The 21383-nt window shown below is 42.0% G+C and overlaps 1 protein-coding gene across 1 annotated transcript in view; it reads left to right on the forward strand.

Annotated features, from left to right (window-relative positions):
- HTRA4 (HtrA serine peptidase 4) overlaps positions 1–19696 on the forward strand; it is a 53104-nt gene extending 33408 nt beyond the window's left edge. Inside the window, exons 5-9 of the mRNA XM_029603954.1 lie at positions 627–659; positions 8180–8294; positions 8432–8489; positions 11956–12051; positions 19297–19696. Of these exons, the coding sequence (XP_029459814.1) occupies positions 627–659; positions 8180–8294; positions 8432–8489; positions 11956–12051; positions 19297–19462 (468 nt within the window). The 3' untranslated portion in view covers positions 19463–19696. The remainder of the gene's footprint in view (positions 1–626; positions 660–8179; positions 8295–8431; positions 8490–11955; positions 12052–19296) is intronic.
- Positions 19697–21383: the final 1687 nt, after the last annotated feature.

The following is a 21383-nucleotide window of genomic DNA, read 5'->3' on the forward strand; positions in this document are numbered from 1 at the left end:
GAAGGAAAGTGGTCTAGAAATGTAAATTAATATAACACCCCAACATACAATCCATCAAGGCCACAGGAACATAGGTGGCTGCATTTCATAGCAACAGCCTTGCTGATTTTGGGCAACAGTCACACTCATTTTGATAGCTGTTTGGATTATTACAAAGCTTTGTGGTAAAATGTTGAGGAAGAAGCACCTGGGTGCTCAATTAAGTATGGGAATGTGTATACTCATCTACTCGGGATGGTGGAGAACAAATGAGATAGATGAGAGAAACTGACTTGGATGAGGAGCAATATCCTATAAGTGGTTGGGCTACTTTGGTTGGCCCAACCAACCAGAATAACTGGGCAGACTTGATAGGCCAATTGTTCTATCTTCTATTATTTACTATATTACTATGAATCTCCTGAACTATGGGAAAATATGAACTGGAAAAAGCTGATTTGTCCAGTCAGAAATTACCACTGTTCCTACCCTGAGGGCTGTGAATGTTGCCTCCAGCCATCCCAGGGAGCAGAAGACCCAACTCGGAAAGTGAACCTGGGGTCCTTTTGCATGGGAGTTCCCAGTACTGCCTCTGAGGTGTTGGGCAGGCTCTTTGTCATTTCACACACATTTCTTTCTGTTTGCAGTATGGGAATTCTGGAGGGCCCTTAGTGAACCTGGTAAGTTTTAATCTTGCACTATTCTTCTCTCCCCCTTTATATCAATGTTTTAAAAAATGTTATGAAGCTTCTGGTCTCTGAGATAGCATGCTCCAGAGGCTAATGATGTGTTCAGCAGCTTCTCAGCTGCAGCAAGTTGGAAACAGAAGGTACTGGGCTTTTCCTTCGCAAGCTGAGCGCAGAAGGCTACCCTTTGTGATGAGGTGATTCACAATGACTGCAGAGGATTGTAACACAGGGCAAACTCTGGCTGGCTGGAAATTAGAGGGGGGAACAATGAGAATTGGTCCTGAATCAGTCTATGATAAATAGACTCCAGGTTGCGTACCAGAATTGGTGGCCACTGTTCTAGACAGATACATTAGTCTTGAAGCTGTGAGGCCATTCTTTACATAAGATTTCTTCTTGTTTTTGAATTGCATTATGCTTTGTGGCTTGTCTTCCAAAGTAGCACAGGTAAGGAATGGGGTTGTGTTGATTTTAACAAGATTGAGTGCTGCAGTGGATAAAACCAGTTTCAGCAGCTCTGCCTCAGTCTTTCATTCACGAGGAATCACCTCTCTCCCTTTTCTGCTTATATCTCCTTGGCAATAGCTGGTAAAATCCTGCAGATTTTTAAAAAAAATGCCCTCTGCCAAGAATGAACAACAAAAAAAGATGTCAAGGAAGCCTTTGCTTCTGATGTTGGGCAACTCACATCTGTTGCTATTTCCAATACCTGCTGTGCCATTGGCTTTGACTAAAATTTCACAACTGGCTTACCTTACACATGGGTGGGCACAAGATAGGAAAATATGGGAAAGGCTCATTCAGAGCTCCTGGAAAGTATTGTGGCACTCTCTCCTCTGTGTGTGTGTAAGAATGAGTACCCAAGGCAGGATTCTGGGTTTCTCAATACAACCCCCCCTAAAAAAGAAAACAGACGCCCTCTGAAAAGAGACCCAGTATTCCAGTTATAAAGGACTGAAGGCAGAGAGAGACACTTCAATGCCTACAGTTTCTGATATTATCATTATAAAGCCTGAATGACTGATTACCCTTTTTGCATTAAAAGGGAGAAACAGTGCTGGTGAGAAGGCCTGCTAGAATCTGGATGTCCTTCTGACCTTTTCCACTTAGTAAGTTTTCTCCAGATGAGAAATACATATGGGTCAAAAGAATTTAAGGCACAATGGGCCAGATGTTCTAAAGGGTTTATCCCACTTTGCATCTCTGGAGAAAAAGCTTAGTGTGTCTGGCTAGATATGATTTTAACTCATAAATCTTACAAATGTTGCATGAGAGCAGCACAGAGACCTTTCTCCTCTGGCTAAGGAGTCAAATCAAATCTGAACTTGAGCAAAATAAATAATGACCAAAACTTTAACTTTTCCTGAATCAGATCTATTATTTGAAAGTCTCTGTTAAACCTGAACCAAAACAAATCTGCAAAAAAATAAAATAAAATATAAAAATCAGGTTACTAGTTGAGAATAAGTGTTTGACAATGTATCCGTCCCATTCCCCCCCCCCAAGTGTGGTTCACTCGTTGACACCAGAACCAGAATGAAGAATGAATCAGAATAAACACATAGACCCAGAATCTGAGAGGATTCACATTTGGGGCTTGACAATAAAAATAAAAGTAACATTTCACATTTATTAAGTATTTAGATTTTAGTTTTTTCTTTCATGCATGCTTTTACATCATCTACTGCTTCCCACACACCACAGTTTTATTTAATACTTTTTATTTAATTTTATTCATTACTTTTTTTTTTAAGCAAATTTCTTCTTTTTATGCTTAAAACCCTCTAAATTGAAATGTATTCACTTCAAAGATTTTTACTTTACAGAATCTTAATCTTCTACTTTGCCTGCTGCGTTTTTTTCACTAAACACAGCCGACATTGACAATGTTTCCATATAGTCTTATGCCTTCCTTCAGGGGATACAACTTTCTCTATAATTAAAAGAACACATCAAACTCACCAACATTTCTTAAACATTTAAACAGGCACCACAGTCAAACTCACCCTTTTCTCATAGCCACCTCGGCTTCACCTCGCAGCTCACACATAATGGTGAAAAACGCTCAAACACCCACACCGGAAGTACGAGTTTTAAAGAACGGCACCACCTCTTTATGAACCAATCAAACCATTTCCACTGGACCTATCTAAATACTGACCAATCTACCTCTTTATTCAGGCCGGCTGGATGTACAGTTCCTAATTTAAAGATCCAACGCTGTTCACTCTGGAGTAATTGCAGATTTACATCACCACCTCTCACTCCATATCTCATCACTTCTAAAACTATAGAACGCAACTCTTCAAATTCATGCCCCTCATTTAAGCAATATTGCACCAAAGGTGCTTCTACTTTTTTGCACTTTTGTGCTCAATAAGATGTGTTTTCAATTGCCTCATGGTTTTACCTATGTATAGCAACTCACACGGGCACCAAACTACATATACTAGTTTACTTGACAGGCACGTTGTTTTTACTTTTGATTTATAGTCTAGTAGTTTGTGGGGTTTTTTTTAAGGACAATCCGCTATTAGAATGTGCTTGTGCACAAACTGAGCACGAATTACAGGGATAATGTCCAACCTGCTCAACCACCTCGGTGACCTCCTCTTTGTAAAATGACCGAACTACTTGAACTTTTATATTACTGCCTCGCTGGAAGACTACCATTGGTTTCTCCTTAAAAACCGAATACAGCTGCAATACATGCCAATGTCTTTTAATGCTCCTTACTACTTCCTGAATGGCCGGGGAGTATGGTAATACACAAGCAAGGTTCTGTTGGTTCTCCTTCTGCACCGGATTCAATAACAAATCCCTGTTATTCCAACAAGCTCTTTTCATGGCTCTATTAACCACCTTTAAAGAGTAACCCCTCTGTATAAATTTCAACATCATATCTTTTGCCCTTGCCTTATACTCCTGTGTAGTGGAACATAATCGTCTTAACCGCAAGAATTGTCCAAATGGAATGCTGTCTTTTAGACACAGAGGATAACAGCTGTCATAATTCAATAAAGTATTTCGGTCTGTCGGTTTATGAATAATTGTAAAAAAGAACTGATTCTCATATAGAGATATTTGTATATCCAGAGGCAAGCTCTGAAGAGTGATCACAGAAAAAGAATATCATTTTTTTGAAGGTGGATTACCCAAAACTCCAGTATTCTATCAGTTGTATCCCCTGAAGAAGACATACGACTATGCCAAAACATTGTCAATGTTTGGTGTATTTAGTGAAGAAAACACAGCGGGCAAAGTAGAAGATTAAGATTCTGTAAAGTAAAAATCTTCGAAGTGAAAGATAAGTACATTTCAATTTGGAAGTTTAATTAAAGGGTTTTAAGCATAAAAAGAAGAAATTTACTTCAAAAAAAGAAGTAATGAATAAAATTAAATAAAAAGTATTAAATAAAACTTAAATAAAATGGTGTGTGGGAAGCAGTAGATGATGTAAAATCTAGTGCTCATTGATACTGGTTGAAGCCCATTGCGGGCAAGAGCCTGGAGACTGAAAGAGCACAACTATCTCTGATACTGATTCCCTTTATATATATAAAATACATGGATAAGAATATGAAGTATTCCCCATGGGGCAGATTTTAAATGCCCTGCATGCGTAAATCCGGCCGGATTTATGCGCGCCGGCGCACCTATTTTGCATAGGCCGCCAGCGCACGCAGAGCCCCGGGACACACGTAAGTCCCAGGGCTTTGTAAAAGGGGCATGTCGGGGGCATGATGCAGCGTTTCGGGGGCGGCGACGCGGGCGTGGTTTCGGCCCGGGGGTGTTCCGGGGGCGTGGCCTCGTCCTCCGGACCAGCCCCTGGGACCGGAACACGGAGCGGGGCAGCCGGCCGGCGCGTACAAAGGTAGGGGGGGGGGGTTTAGATAGGGCCGGGAGGGTGGGTTAGGTAGGGGAAGGGAGGGGAAGGTGGGGGGAGGGCAAAGGAAAGTTCCCTCTGAGGCCGCTCCGAAATCGGAGCGGCCTCGGAGGGAACAGGCAGTGCACGCTGGGCTCGGCGTGCGCAGGTTGCACAAATGTGCACCCCCTTGCATGCGCCAACCCCAGATTTTATAAGATACACGCGGCTACGTGCGTATCTTATAAAATCCAGCGTACTTTTGTTCGCACCTGGTGCGCGAACAAAAGTATGCGATCGCGCACATTTTTAAAATCTACCCCCATGAGTGGTGTGGTGATTTTTTAAATGTTATATTTACATGCCATGCTGTGGTGCCAACCAGAAAACCCTGCAAAAAAGCAAAACAAACACTTGGAACTACTATAACACGGCATAGGCTTGGCCCTCTGAAAGCTACAAGAAAACAGAATTACAATACAATACACTTTTTATATCAAAACAGCACTAACTGCCAGCACTCAAGCAGCAACAACCCTATCTATGAAAAGGTAACAATGCAAACCTTACGACAGGCACTAAAATACTAAAACACCCCCTATTAGGAAAACAGAACAAGCCAAGCTGCTATAGATCTCTACACAGAAACTATACACTAGCAGAATACCTCCCCTTGGACACACAAGCAAAATACAGACAGACCCTCACCAAAAACAGAATAAACAGACCATAAAATATAAATGGAAAAGTGCAGACAAAAACTGAACTGGAAATCGCAAGAGGAAGGAAGTTTGTAGCACACAAATTTTCTGCTCTCTTGCACACACACATGCTCTTCCATTGGTGAATGCTGCTCTTAGAGAATATTTCCAAATGAACAAACACACAGTTAATTCAGCAGGTACCCTATGGGAATGTCCCAAAGTACTTATGGAGGCCAATTCATAGCACAAGTAACTACCTTAAAAAAAAAAAAAAGGAAAGAAAGGCGTAAGTCTGAATTGCTGTGAGATATAAGCCACCTGTTGCAGATTCATACCACCACACTGGTCAGCACAGTATTTAAGAAACTTAGTGCTGCACACAGTGAACTTAATATTTTAGAATCAACCCAGATAGTGCATGCACTTGAACGTACGAAACAAAAGGTTTTTTGAAGGGAATAACAAAGTGAGTAGAGTGCTAGCTAGGAAGTTAAAGATTTTGTCCACACAGAATAATATAGCCAAAATTAGGGATAATAAGGGTAATATCTTAACATCTACCCCAGATATACGGGATTGTTTTACTAAATTTTACTCTTCATTATATAGCAAGGATGGGTCTATCACATTAGATACTATAACCACATACCTGCAATCAGTCTCCTTGCCAACTCTTCTTATGTTTAGATGCACCAATTAGTACAATTGAAGTAATAGCAGCCATCAAATCTCTGAAATCTGAAAGTCACCAGGTCTAGATGGCTTCACAGGCTGCTATTACAAAAAATGTTGCCCTTTGCTAGTGGGACCCCTCACAGACTTTTTTTTAATAGAATTTGAGAGAGAGCTTCCATACCTGCCCATTCCAACATTGCTGGAATAACAATCATAGTGAAGCCGGGGAGAGACCCCACTCAATGTAGGTCCTACCATCCCATGTCCTTAATTAATGTGGACCTAAAAATTTTAGCTAAAGTACTAGTGGGATGCTTAAGCATGATTCATCTAGTTCATTGGGATCAGGTGGGATTCATTCCTCGAAGAATGGCAGCAGATAATGTCCATAAAGTAACAGACATAGTATGGTGGGGCTAAAAAGGAGAATATAACCTTCATATTACTATCTATAGATGCTGAAAAAGCAATAGACATGGTCCACTGGGAATTTTTATTCACACCCCTGGAAAGAATGAAGTTTGGTTCTTTTTTCATGACCTGGGTGAAACAACCATATTTATTTATTTATTTTATTTATCGAGTTTTATATACCGTCGTTCGGTTTCGCCATCACAACGGTTTACAAAGTTTCGATGTTTAACAGAGTGTTCAAAAATTCATAAGCTTGTTAACATAGTTATCTTATTTGTTATAAACATAGTTTGGTTGTAAATTGTACATGTTAAATTACGTGTTTTGGATTGGATCTGCATGTTTGTATGGGCCAATAGGGAGGGAAGTTGTAGCATAGATTCATAGAGTGTTTTGGGAGGCTTTGGAGAACATCCATGTTTTTAGTTCTTTTTTGAAGGTTTTTAGATTTTCTTGTGTTCTCAGTTCGGTTGGGAGTTCCATAGTTCGGGGCTTCCTAGGGATATGGCTCTCTTCTGAGTTGAGGTAAGTTTGTGTCGAGCAGGTGGAATTTTTAATAGACCTTTGTTAGCTGAACGGAGATTTTGGTTTGGTGAGTGGAGTTTTATGGATGCACTTAGCCAATTTATTTGTTTTTCATATATTATTTTGTGTATTATTGATAGTATGTTATAGTCAATCCTGTATTTTATTGGAAGCCAGTATAGTGAAATGAGTGTTGCAGCGATGTGATCATATTTTTTCATTCCTGTGAGTATTCTGGCGGCTGTGTTTTGAAGGATTTGGAGCGGTCAGATGAGAGGTAAGTTGAAAAGCAGGGAGTTGCAGACTCGATAGCTAGAGTCAAGGTAAATGGAGGATATGGAAATCCTTTTTCAGTACAAAAGAGGGACACGTCAGGGGTGTCCGTTGTCCCCTTTGTTATTTGCACTCTTTCTTGAGCTGCTCACTACAAGAATAAGGGAATCTGTAGGCATTTATATGGTACAGAAGGGAAATTTAAATATTTATCTATTTTTGGATGATATCTTGTTAACCTTATCTAACCCAGTCCGATCTCTATAGAAGGTCACTGCTGAACTGCAAGCTTTTAGCGCAGTCTCTGGATTTAAGACAACAGTCCAGCTCAGAACTTGCTTATGTATTTTTTCTGAAGATTTGCTTTTCTGCTCAAGAGATAACTCTGCATGCAGATGTCATTTAGAGCAATGCACTGCAAGTCTTTTGCCCATCTTTCAAGAGTCTGTGTCAGATTTTATGTTCCCATCTAGCAGCTGATGTTTGGTTGATGGGTGATTGATAATGGCTGAGACATGCCATGCCTGTTTAATGTGAGCTCCCACAAGGTCATCAGTGGAAAACAAACCACTTTGATCAGGAAAGGATTGCTTTAAACCCAATGTGGCAAATGCTTCAGTGCGTCCGCCGCAGCAGCGACCTAGGCTGTTTTGATAGCGCTTTATGACATCAAAGTGCAACTCTTCCCCCACAGTGGGATTCCAGAGCTAATGCAATAATGGGACCTTTTGTGGGGGTGGAATTCTGTTTTCAAAGCAAACAAATTGTACTTTGTATCCATCACTGGTGGTAGCTCCTTAGGAACAGAATTGATTGTTTGGTGGCCGAGTAAAACAACATATTGCAGAAGCAAAAGAAGAAAGAAAAGACCATGGCAGTCAAGGTTAGAGAATATTTAGGGTTAGTCTACATCTGTAATGTTTCTCAATGGATTGTGAAACAGAGAAATATAGAACATGATGGCAAATAAGGCCAGTGGGGCCTATCTAATCTGCCCTAATCTGCCTATGGGCCTTTTACTGATGGCCTGCTTCAGTCTGTGTTTCTCATGACAGGATGGAGAGGTGATCGGCATAAACACCTTGAAGGTAACTGCTGGCATATCCTTTGCAATCCCTTCTGACCGAATCCGGCAGTTTCTAGCAGAGTCTCACGATCGCCAGTTAAAAGGTAGGGGAGCATGCTAGTCAATAGGGGCAGTGCTAGTGTCATGCCTCTTCGTTAGTTCTTTTGTTTCAGAAGGTGTGTGCTGGCTCTACAGCTGTAGAGTGGTACGATTTCATTCATATGTTTCTCCTGTTTTCCAGGAAAGACCCTTCCGAAAAAGAAGTACATGGGGGTCCGAATGCTTCAGCTGTCTTCAAAGTAAGAAACATACACAGACTTATAGAGACTGCCAGTTTCATACCATCATGGAAAAATATTGACCAACTAATAGCCTCTTGCTGAACATTTCATCTCTGATCTCGGCTTTTCCATCGTTCTCCTCACTGAGGAAGATATTGAGCTGCTGTGTGGCTTGGCTAGTTAGGTGGATCAGTATATACAGCTAACTAGATTCACCATTCTATCACAGAATGGTGAATCCAGTGAAAACGGGGGCGGGCCTGCGAAAGCCGGCAGCCATTGCACCATTGCAGTGTTTTCGCTGCCGGCTTTTGCACCCAATAGCACCACCGTGAAAGGTGGCACTATTGGACGTACTACTGGCGACGATAATATTACTAACCGTATCGCCGCCAGCGAAGACACCGCCGAGTCCGCCTCCTCGCCACCCCGACTCTGCCCCCAGCATACTATTGCAGGCAATAAGCCTTTGAAAATGACTCCCTTAGCCCTTATATTCAGTAGTGTGGCTGCGCTGCTAAATACATCTGGCTATCTTAGAGTTAGCCAGATAAGTTTATCCAGCTAACATTAGGACAGCTCTATGGGCTGATCACACTTAGCCAGATAAATTTTCCGGATAACTCTGAATATCCGAGTTAACTGGATAACCTTTCTGGCTCCTCCTCAGAATGCCCTTGCCCTGGCTATTTAACTGGATAATTAAGCATCTGGCTAAGTAGTGGCTGTTTAATGGAGCTGAATATTCAGTCACCACTAGTTAGCTGGATAAGTCCTAACTTATCCGGTTAAGTAATGCTGAATATTCCCCTCAATGTATTTTGTATTTGATCAACTGTATCTATATATTTGCTTACTAGGGATGTGCTTTCATTGAAAACAAAATTAAAAAAAAGTCAGACATTTCCTATTTTAATTCATTTTCTAAATGAAATGGAAAAAAAATCCCAAATTTATTTTTTGTTTCTATCTGGCTTAAACCATCAATTAAAACTTTTTAGAGAACCCCTCCTCCCCCATGCAGTGGCGTAGCCAGAACTGATTTTTTGTGTGGACACAAGGTTAACATGGGTGGGCTGTAGGCATGCAGGTGTGAGACCTACTAGTTGTGTTCTTATTGATAAATAATGCCATATACTCACTCTACATTGGCTTTCTAAGTAGTTTGCAACAGCCATTATATACATCGTGCATGAAACTTTAAAATATTTTGCCTCAATTATTTCAAACACTTACCAGTATTAAAAATTCCTTATTAATCTGTATTAAATGTATTTTATATTTATTGCAGTTTATAAATGCATAAATATATCATGTAAAAAGCAAAGAAAAACAATCAGATCCAATCATGCAATAAATAAAAAATGAATGTATTCTTTCATGAATCCTCTTTGCAGAAAACCAGAAATCTTCATAACTACAATAAAATATCATTAATCATAAGAATAGGTGCAGAGCAGAGCTAGGACAATTCACATTACAACTAACATGAAAAAAAAAATTCAAATTCTGGTGTCACCTCAGCAAAAAATATCCCGCTACTGCTATTTTGTGAAGTAACACAAACTCCTGCAAAGAAAGAGACAACTAGAACCTTGCCATACCAAACAGTCACAGAACTGACTCTCAGGATTCAAATAACAGCAACCTTATGAAAAAGCAGCAATGCAAATACTACACCAGGCTCTAGAACATTAATACATCACCTACTGGAATAACAGAATAAGCTGGACTACTACAGAGAAACTACATGTGAGCAGAAATACTGCACTTCAGTCACATACACACATGCAAATCAGAGACAGACCTTTACCTAATACAGAAATAAGAGACTACAAATCAGAAACAGAAATATGCAGATAAAACCAAAATAGAAAGCCCGAGAAACTAGACTCTGAACAGTGGAATACTGAAGAGCAAGCAAAATACAAAAATATAAGAAATGCACATTCCCAAAGATGGCATATTCAAACTGCTAAAATCGCAAAATAATTTTTTTTTTACCTTTGTTGTCTGATTTTTGTATTTTTCTAATCAGTTGGTCCTGGTCTCTTTTTCTCATTTTTCCCTTGTTGCTCATTTCCTAATTCCTTTTCAGTGTCTCTCTTCTCTTACTTTTGTCCCCTCACACACACACACACACACACGCTCTCACAGACTCCTTCACACATACAAGCTCTCACTCTCATATGCTCTCCTCCCCCCCCCCCCCCCAACTCACATTCTCCGCACACACCCATTCTCACCCACATACATGCAGGGCCTTTGCATTAGGCACAGCCAAACTCTTACTTCTACAGTCTTGGGGATGGGATCCCGCAGCAGCCTTTCTTCTGAGGCTCCCTCCTCTTCGCCATCGCGGGAATGGGACCCACAATGGCCTTGTAGATCCGGCCATCCTCTTCACCATTGCGGGGATGGGATCCCATGATGGCATTGCTCCAACAGGCCTCTTCTGGTTGGGTGGGCCACTGCCCCCATGAATTTGCCTTCCATCCATTCTGCTCCATATTATATCCCATCCATGGGTCCCTATGCGACAGGAGCGATCCCCAGTTGCTTTTGCCTCTCTGGTGCCATACTTCAAAATGGTGCTAGCCTCAGTTTGGCTGATACTATTTTGAAGTTTGGAATCAGCGGAGCAGGAATAACTGGGTATCACACTTGCCCCCTTTGGATCAATGGATGGGATAAGATGCAGGGGGAGAGATGGAAGGGAGGGGGTTTGGGAGTGGGGAATACAAATGAAGCCCAGTGGGGCTCGTCTACAAGATTTTAATCATGGGGCTATAAGGCTTAAATGTTTTAGTGTGCACTATTGTAAAATAATGTAAAGTAAAATATAACAACAAAAAGTTAAACAAAACAAAAAAATCCCCCTGTATGCTGCTAATGGTAACTAAGCACATAGCACCAATGAGAACCTTTTCCTTTCATCAATACCCTTTGAATTCTTCCCATAGTCACGTACATGTGTACTTGATAGTCTTATAAAGCATAGGAAGCTTGTGCGGGGCTATAGTATTCAAGATAACTTTCAAGGGGGTAATTTTGTAACATTATGCATAAATTAGCTGGCAAACCTCTGTATAAGTTACACCACTTTTCAAAGTGGACTTATGGACACAAGTCCGCTTTGAAAATGATTCCACCACATCTACCCTGCATATACTTACACTTGTTTAGTGTGCAAGAGTTTTGGGGAAAATTGATGGGCCTGTGTTTGAATTTTCAAATGTATTTGAATAAGTGCAAATCCCACCCTACCTCCACCCACAGGATCGCCTCATCTTAGTCCAGGTAAGCATACATACTTACTTTCATCCACATATTGGGCAGGCAATGTAAAGAAAAAAAGCCCATTTCTGTGGTAAAACTTGCCCTGTAAATGATCCCTGCAGAGCCCATAGGCAGACACTAATGAAATGATCTAAAGGATCCTACATCAGTCTAACAGCTCTCATGCTCCATTTGTTTTGTTTAGTCTCATCCGTGAGCTGAAAGTGCGTGACAGAGACTTCCCTGATGTGACCTCTGGTGTTTATGTATTTGAAGTGATAGCTGGGACAGCAGCTGCAAGGTAAGGCCTGGGAGATGCTGGGACTTCAACTATTCAGGGATTCTTGTGTAAACGGGTTCACAATTACAACACAACTTGTGTGCTGCAAGCAGAATGAGACTTCTTTTTGGCCAGATCTTCAGGTTTGGGTTTAAAGTTATTATCTATCAACACTGGAATAATTGGAATATTTCATTTTCAACATAACACAAAAATCCCTTCCAAAACTGCACCATCCACGGATGTTGAGTACGCAGACTGAAATGAGGCTGTATTGTAACTCTGGCAAGGGTGACTGGGGGAAGGAGCAGGGATTTAGAAGGCAATGGAAAATACTGGGGACCACAAGGCATGACTCCGGAAGTATCTTAGCCTTTTCCCACAAGCAGTTACTAGGGATGTGAAACGTTTTTGAACGATTAAAATTATCGTCAGATAATTTTAAAATCGTCCAAAATCGTTAGAGTGCACGATACAATACAAATGCCCCCGATTTATCGTCAGGGGCATTTTTATTGTATCGTTAAATAGGGCACGGGAATTATTTGGGGGAGGGTGGGAAAACCGGCACACCAAAACAACCCCTAAACCCACCCCGACCCTTTAAAACCAATTCCTTACCCTCCCCCAACCTCCCGAACCCCCCCAAAATGTTAAGTTACCTGATGGTCCAGTGGGGGGGGGGGGGGTGTCCCGGCGCGATCTCCCGCTCTCGGGCCATCGGCGCCATTTTGGCTGCCACTAATTAAAATGGCGCCGATGGCCCGATAAAAAAAAACAACCCACCCCCTCCCGACCCCCCCCCCAAAACCTTTTAAAATTACCTGATGGTCCAGGGGGGCCTCGGGGAGAGATTTCGCGGCATCAGCTGTTCTAAAAAAAAAATATGGCGCCGATGCCCCTTTGCCCTTACCATGTGACAGGGTATCTGTGCCATTGGCCAGCCCCTGTCACATGGTAGGAGCACTGGATGGCCAGAGCCATCTAAAAAAAAAAAAAATGGCGCCGATGCCCCTTTGCCCTTACCATGTGACAGTGTATCCGTGCCATTGGCCGGCCCCTGTCACATGGTAGGAGCACTGGATGGCCGGAGCCATCTTAAAAAAAAAAAAATGGCACAGATGCCCCTTTGCCCTTACCATGTGACAGGGTATCCGTGCCATTGGCCGGCCCCTGTCACATGGTAGGAGCACTGGATGGCCGGAGCCATCTTAAAAAAAAAAAAATGGCACAGATGCCCCTTTGCCCTTACCATGTGACAGGGTATCCGTGCCATTGGCCGGCCCCTGTCACATGGTAGGAGCACTGGATGGCCGGAGCCATCTAAAAAAAAAAAAAAAAATTGGCACCGATGCCCCTTTGCCCTTACCATGTGACAGGGTATCCGTGCCATTGGCCGGCCCCTGTCACATGGTAGGAGCACTGGATGGCCGGCGCCAGATGGCACCGGCCATCCAGTGCTCCTACCATGTGACAGGGGCCGGCCAATGGCACAGATACCCTGTCACATGGTAAGGGCAAAGGGGCATCGGCGCCATTTTTTTTTTTTTTTTTTTTTTAGAACAGCTGATGCCGCGAAATCTCTCCCCGAGGCCCCCCTGGATCTCTCCCCGAGGCCCCCCTGGACCACCAGGTAATCTTAAAAGGTTTTGGGGGGGGGTCGATTTAAAGGGTCGGGTGGTTTGTTTTTTTTAGCGGCACGGGCCTCCCTAGCGATGTGAATTGGAATCGGACACGATTCCAATTCACATATCTTAACGATCAGATTCCCCCCCTCCCCCAGCCGAATCTGATCGTTAAGACGATCTAGCACACGATTCACATCTCTAGCAGTTACCCTTGTTGGCGCACATCTCTTCCTGTCCTAGGGACAGTGGATGTGGAGTAAAATTCATTATGAGCTGGATGGGAAGGGGCATGAAAATTATTTTTGGAAAGGAAAAAATAAATTGGATATTTCTCCATCAGCTGACTTTACATTGTCTTTTACCTGCATTTCCTTGGGTTACAATTTTTATCAGGATTTGTCCATACAACAGCAGTTATGCTTTATGCAGCCTCCTCGTTACAATGAAGGCCATTGTAGTTGGTGATTCGATTATTAGGAAGGTAGATAACTGAGTGGCTGGGGGGATGTGAGGATCACTTGGTAACTTGCCTGCTTGGTGTGAAGATGGCGGACCTCACACTTCACATAAGATAGAATTTTAGATAGTCCTGGGGAGGGGTGTATTACCATCCGCCTGGCCCGAGTGAACAAACAGAGAATGAAATGCTAAAAGAAAATAGGGAAGCTAACAAAATCAGCAGCACAGTAACAATGGACGATTTCAGTTATCCTAGTACTGACTGGGTGAATGTTACATCAGGACATGCTAGAGAGGTAAAGATCCTAGATGAAATAAATGACTGCTTCATGGAGCAGCTGGTACAAAAACCAACAAGAGAAGAAATTATTTTAGACCTAGTCTTTAGTGGAACAAAGGACGTTGTGTAACAATGTAGGAGTCAGTTGGCAATAGTGATCACATGATGAAATTTGACTTAATAACTGGAGGGAGGAAACTAAATAAATCTACTGTGGCAGCATTTAACTTTCAGAAGGGTGACTATGAGAAAATGAGAAAAATGGTTAGGAAAAAACTTAAAGGAGCAGCTTTAAAAGTTAAGAGCTTACATCAGGCACGGACATTGTTCAAAAATACCATCTTGGAAGCCCTTAACAGATGTATTCCATGCATTAGAAAAGGTGGGAGGAAGGCTAAATGACTACCAACATGGTTAAAAGGTGAGATGAGAGTGACTATAATATCTAAAAGAACATCTTTCAAGAAATAGAAAAGGGATCCGAATGAAGAAAACCGGAAACAGCACTGGGAAGTTAGATGCAAAGTATTTATAAGGAAGGCAAAGAGAGAATTTAAAAAAGAAGCTTGCCATGGAAGCAAAAAAAAAAAAAACCAAACTCATAATAAAAACTTTTTCAGGTACATTCAAAGTCAAAAGCCAGTGCGGGAGTCAACTGGACCATTGGATGGTTAAGGGATAAAAGGGGTACTTAGGGATGACATTGCTATAAATTAATTCTTTGCTTCTGTCTCCTGAGAAAAAGGATACAGTTTAGTAAACATCTGCACTCCCCATTCTGACAGCACCATGTCTTCCACCTCTGAACGAAGAGGAAAGGTTTTAGAGGACCTCTAGTAATGGGATCCCAGGTGTTGCAATCTCCGCCTTATGAAATACACAAATAATGGAATCTTTTTTTTTTTTTGTCAGAGGGAAGTTCCTCTTCCGAGGCACAGCTAGCCGATTCTGGCAGACCCTCCAGGTCCTCCTGCACCTCCTCTGGGACCAAAACGAGTAACCTTGCTGCTTCTTACTGGGGATCTGGTCCCCAGGGTACAACTGAGAGGCAGACTCCAAAACCTCTTAACAGCTTGCTCCTGCTCCCGGGCTTCTATGCTGCACAGAAAGCCTTGAGTAGGAAGCAAAAAAAATTCAGGAGAAACCTTTCCACAAGAAGCCTCCTAAAGGATATTCTCCCCAAAGCCGCTTGCAGCATCAGAAGGGAGCTGCATGTGAGAATGATTGGGGTTTTGAGCCACTGATGCAGGAGGTGGTGGGTTGGAGGTCTGCACAGAGAGCTATTCTACCTGTGGAAAACTGGGGAAGCAGAAGCATTGTTACTTTCCTAGGTATTGTGGGCAGGATTGAACCCTCCCGCACTCATTGGCTACAAGGTAGACCCAGCTGTTCTAAGTGCTTGCCAGCAGGGAGTTCTCTGCTGGCAAGTCTGTCGAGTGTTTAAGGCTAGGTCTGTACGGGGGATGCACTGGATCACATTGAACTGTATTGGATCTCTTCCCTTGGTTGCCCGGTAATGGAAATCTCATTTGTTTTATTACCTTGGTTGTTCCCATGGTCGATCTCCCCAAGGCCTTGGCTCCTGCTCCGGACACATGATGCAGTCGCAGCAGCCGTGCTCAGGCTCGTCCATGATCTGGCTCAGCACCTCCCACCAAGCTGCGCAGCAAAAGAGCCTCCAAAATGTTGCAAACTGCACGATCTATAGCACACTTAATCCCCGAAGAGCAAAGCCAAACAGCTTCTCACTTACCTCAGTCCTGCCACTTAGAAGGACTCACTTTCTCTCTCCTTGCTCCCCCCCCCCCCCCCCAACCCTCAGCTCTGGAGCAGAGGGAGGGGGGAGGGGGAGATGCAATCGGAGGAACCATTAGCAGATACACAAAATCAGCTTTTCCTAAGTCCTTATTTTTTTTCTATACTACCAAAGGGAAAAAAAAAACCCAAACCAAAAAACAACTTTTCCCCTCCCCATCTTCTACTTAGTCCCCTCTGGGACTGGGAACCCTCTCTGCAGGCTCACTCTCCTGGGAGTACCAGGGGCCTGCTCCTAAATCTCAGTGGCTTAAAGAAGTCTTGCTGCACCATCAGTCCTACCATCTATTGGAGGCAGAGAAATACTGAGCTGTTCCTATGTTGCACCAGCTCGAAGTAGTGATAACGATGGCACCCAGGAACACTTTTCTTCTCTGCCTCCATCTGCTGGTAGGAGGTCATAACCCACTTGTATCAACTGGACTGGTGTAGCAGGATGAAATGAAATTATATTTTCAAATTCATTTCTTAACAGTGAAAAAAGCTAATTCAATGGGGTGCAGGTACAACAGTTTTGGAGAGTTGAAGGGAATTATCTTTTCATGGCAGCCCTAAGCAGAAATTAAATACTTTTAAGAAAGTTTTCAACTGCAATTGACAGGAGGGGAGATGCACATTTAGATTAAAGATGAAACTGAGATAAGCAACGCAAGCTGTTCTTACTTGTTTACCCTGAAGCATGAACAAAAGTAACAATTTAGGTAATCTACAAAAAATGCAGTTGAAAAAAAAGAAAAAAAGATGAAAATGGAACAGATTTCTCCTGGACATGAGGTGAAGTGTTATTACTCATCCCAGTCAACTGAAAACATTGTAAATGTACCCCAAGGGTGTAAAGCTCTTAATATTTACCGCTAATAGTCACTCTAAAAGAATTAATTTTAAAATACAATTTCTCCAGAGGCCATACAGCCACTTTCCTGTAACCTCCTGCTGTGGGAGAAGGAACCTTCTTCCTCTCCTCTACAGAGGCTCGTCAGTCTGGGTGACCAGTGGCCCACATTGTAGAAATAACAACATTGAGGTCGATATTCAAAAAGTCATTTAGACAGATAACTGAAGAATTATCTGTCTGAATGGCAAAACAGTGATACTGATTGCCATTTACGGCTCCATTCTAGCCACATCAAACCGGGAATGGGTCAAAGGTGGGTGGGAAGCATTTCTGGGAGGAGTGGAGTTAGACACATAACTCAGGTATTCAGAGTTAGCCGCTTAACTTATGCGGCTGTCTTTAAGATAGCTGGGTATCTTCAGTGGAGTAACTAAACGGCTGAATATATCCTGCTAGTTAGCCAGATATGTTGATCCAGGTAACGAGCCGATTTGCAGTGCTTGAAAATGGACCCCATTAAATTTAAAAGGTGTACTCTTTAGAGGATATAGATATCTGTAAAAATGATGTAACTGCTTAAAACAAATTAAATTATTGCTAATAGTATATTCACCTGATGGGATGAAAAAAGCAATTGCACAAAGCAATAGTGTAAATACCTTGCCTTATACATGGCATAAGGCTTTGCAAGCAAATTTAATCACCACCGGCATAAAAAAAATCCCACTGAAATGTTTACAAAGGATGTGCTATTAGAAGCCCAAAAATCAATTACGTGACAGAAGAATTTTATCTTAAATAATGTCCAAAGCGAATTTGTCCCTTAATGCAACCAACATACTCATACTTGTTAAAGCCCCGTTCAGCCTTGAAGTTAGTTGCATAAACCCCTATAAGGGGCTTCCATTTTGCTATATAACTAACTTCATCAAGGGGTAATATCCTTAATCAAAGAGTGCTGAACTTCCTTGATGGTTCACTAACTCATGTTCGGTCGTAGATTAGAAATTATAAGAGAAACTTATCTTTGCATCGATCTGATGGATGTTTGAGAACAGAAAGCGGTTTAGATTGCATTCATCAAATTCAGATTTGCACATCTCAAACTATTTTGGCTAGGAAAATGGTTGGCTCTTTGAACACTGTTTAAGCTAAAATTCTTCTGTCACATACGTAATTTTTGGAGCTTCTAATAGCACATCATTTTTTTTTTTTTTTAAACACTTCAATGGGAATTTTTTTTATGCCAATGTGATTAAATTTGCTTGCAAAAGCTTATGGCGTCTATGCTCTTTTGCTTTGAGCAATGCGTTGGCTTTAATCATCCCATCAGGTGAATATGCTATTAGCTGTTATAAGCAAGCAATTTAGTGGGTTTTTTTCCCCCCATATTTATAATTTAGAACACTATTTCTTAAATTGTTGCCACTTTTTTGTTACATATCTATCCATATAATTTTTTGCATTTCCATTCCCCAGATGCATTTTAATCTCAAGCACCTTTTGAGCTCTCCATGTCAAAATGTCTCCTATGGAAAGGTCCTTGCTCCAGAACTCTGCCCTTTGAAAAGCATTTTCTCCAGTTATGAAACCAGTCTCCTAGAATTTCCTTCATCCCTCTTGTATTGCATGTTGCTTTACAAGACTTCTAAAGCTCCTGCTTAGGAGAGCATCATGGGCTGGCCTGGTCACAGTGCTGCACACTGCCATGTGGGGGAGGGTTCGGGGTTCAATTCCTGCCTCGGATTTTCTGCTCCTTATGTCAGCTGGGCCTGGAGATAACGCAAGGAAGGCCCAGGCATCATGCAATGGTAACACCCAGGGTCCAGGATTGCAAGCCTCTGGAAAGAGCCCTGCTATCTGGCCCCCATTTGAGGAATGGTGCTGCAATGACTGAACTAACGTAAGTTGGGAGCAGATATAAAATAGGGGAAAAATCCACCGGTAGTTCTGAGTGAAGGCTCATGGTACCAGATCCCAGTCTTAGTTCTGATTAAGCTGGAAGTACAAAGGTGCAGGGGGAAAACAGCCAGATCATAAAAAAAAAAAAAAGTCAGTCTTCTAAGATTAGGAGTATAGTTGGGCATATTAAAATGCTGGAAGTACTTTTTAAAACAACTACATAACTACAGACCATGAATTTGCCAACTTTGGCTGTCAGATTTAGTGTTCCATACATAATTCCTGTTCTCAACCTTTGGCATGAGCTGCAATTGCTGCACGGCTCACACCCTGCTTCTTTCTTGCAGCTCTGGCATGAGGGACCACGATGTGATTATTAGCATCAACGGTAAAACAGTGACCTCCACAGAAGATGTGAGCGATGCTGTGAAAAGCAGCCAGGCCCTTTCTATTGTGGTACGCCGAGGGAATGAAGATGTCATCTTGAACGTTGTCCCAGATGAAGTTGACTGAACTTAACCAATGGCACTAAGAACCTCTTCTCCTGAATCCCGGCAGCTGAGAAGGACTAGGCCCAGCTTCCAAGAAGGCTCACATCATATTAGTTGTTGTTCCCCTTTGTTTTGTGTTGTCCCTTGACAGAAGAATCTGATGTTGTAACCAAATAGTACAGTAACCTAAAGCCTGGCATAACACCCTCCTGGAGACCAGCCGTGAGACCCCTACAAATAAAGCCATCCGACCTTTTCAGTATTACTTTTATAAAGTCGAAGTAAAACGCCGACTGCAATGTGATAACAAAGAAACTGAGATCTTAGCAATATTTAGAAGGGCAAATATTTATGGTAATTTTCTGTAGTTAATGGAGGAATCATGTTGGTGTTCTTTACTCTTCTTCTCATGAACAGGGGGTTGAACCTAAAGGAATCTCGGGTCCCAGGGTGTTCTCAGGAGGAGGTGCTTAGCTCTCTTACTTCCTTTTATGAGCCCAAGCAATGCAAACTACTCAGACGTTCTCTAATTTGGCTGGGCTAAAATTAGAAAGCTGGAATAGCAGAAGATTGGGTTTTAGCTTTAATAGCCAGGAAAGCGAAAGATAAAGGGCCTTAGTCAATAAAGATTTTTTTTTTCCTAAGCACAGAATAGGGAAAAGTCTCTTTGGAATAATATCCACAATGTCCAAAGCTCACAGCCTAGGCAGCCCTGCATTCACTGCTCTAATCTCATTTACTAATACTGGGGAGAATTCCCTACTTCTTTCTTTTCTAGGTAAGGTCTGATCATATTTATGTAGTTGGTCAGGCTAGAAGGAAAGCTAAGTTCTATCGAGTCCCATCTTCTTCTGATTTATGCGACAGCAACTTCCCAACAACAAAAAAGTAACTTCATAGATGACAGCAGAAAAAGACCACGTGGTCCATCCAGTCTGCTGTTATTCCTGTTCATACCGACAAGGATCTATCCAAGTGGCAGTTATAGAGCATGACCACTTGTAACTTCTCTCTCCTTCTACAAGACAGGTTTGTGTTTTTTTTTTTTAGTATCTTCTGCCTTTGTCCTTCACCTTCTTTGGGTGATGAGCTGCTTGCAAGATTCCCTCTTAAGTTCACAGCTAAAACATCTCCAACATCTAACCACTTTCTAGATGTTTTAGTCCTTCTCTAATGTGTTTCACCATCCTGCCGCTAATTTAAAGGGCTACTTTAAAGTGTGCACAGCTAGTCTTCTGGTTAATGCTTCACAATGGTAACAGTGGAAAGCTTCCACTCATCATTTGGTAATTGTGCAAAGAATAGTGTTCAGTTCAACAACATTTAGTGCATGCCAGTGTGTACAACTGCAATGCAATACCTGGGTGGTAGCAAATTACAGTTTAAGAAAAACACTGGGACAGTGGAAATTCATGCCCAGGGGAGGCATGCGATTAAATACAAGTGCTTGTGTTTTTGTTTCTAAAATCATCCTCCGATCTTGTTCAAGCATGACAATAACTAAACTCACTTTCGCTAAGTTATTACTAACTGCCGATGGTGCAGTTTTTATGAAAGGTTAGTGGGGCAAACAGCACCTTGCCACCGAAGCATCAGTTTTCTGACCCAGACTGGTCCAGCTGCTCAGGATTGCTTACAACTGCGAAACTTTTGAATGTATGGGCCACAGTACATTTTCAGGGCCAATCTGTTACAGACAGGGCCCATGACTGGGATATAGCTTCTTGCTCTGGGTAGGTTTTCAGCATTATTTAGCTGTGCATTGCTGCTCCTATTATAATTTTTGAGGCATACAGAGAATGTTTACATCCTCTTCTAGCAGTGCTAGAAATTGTGCAACCAAAGACAGTACACACATTTATGCATCTCCTCCTTTATATACAGAATCTGTCACCTTCTATGCCTGTGAGCTTTTTTTTTTTTACTTTAATTACGCTACTAAT

This window comes from Rhinatrema bivittatum, chromosome 5 (assembly GCF_901001135.1).
Source record: "Rhinatrema bivittatum chromosome 5, aRhiBiv1.1, whole genome shotgun sequence".
Taxonomy (NCBI): Eukaryota; Metazoa; Chordata; class Amphibia; order Gymnophiona; family Rhinatrematidae; genus Rhinatrema; species Rhinatrema bivittatum.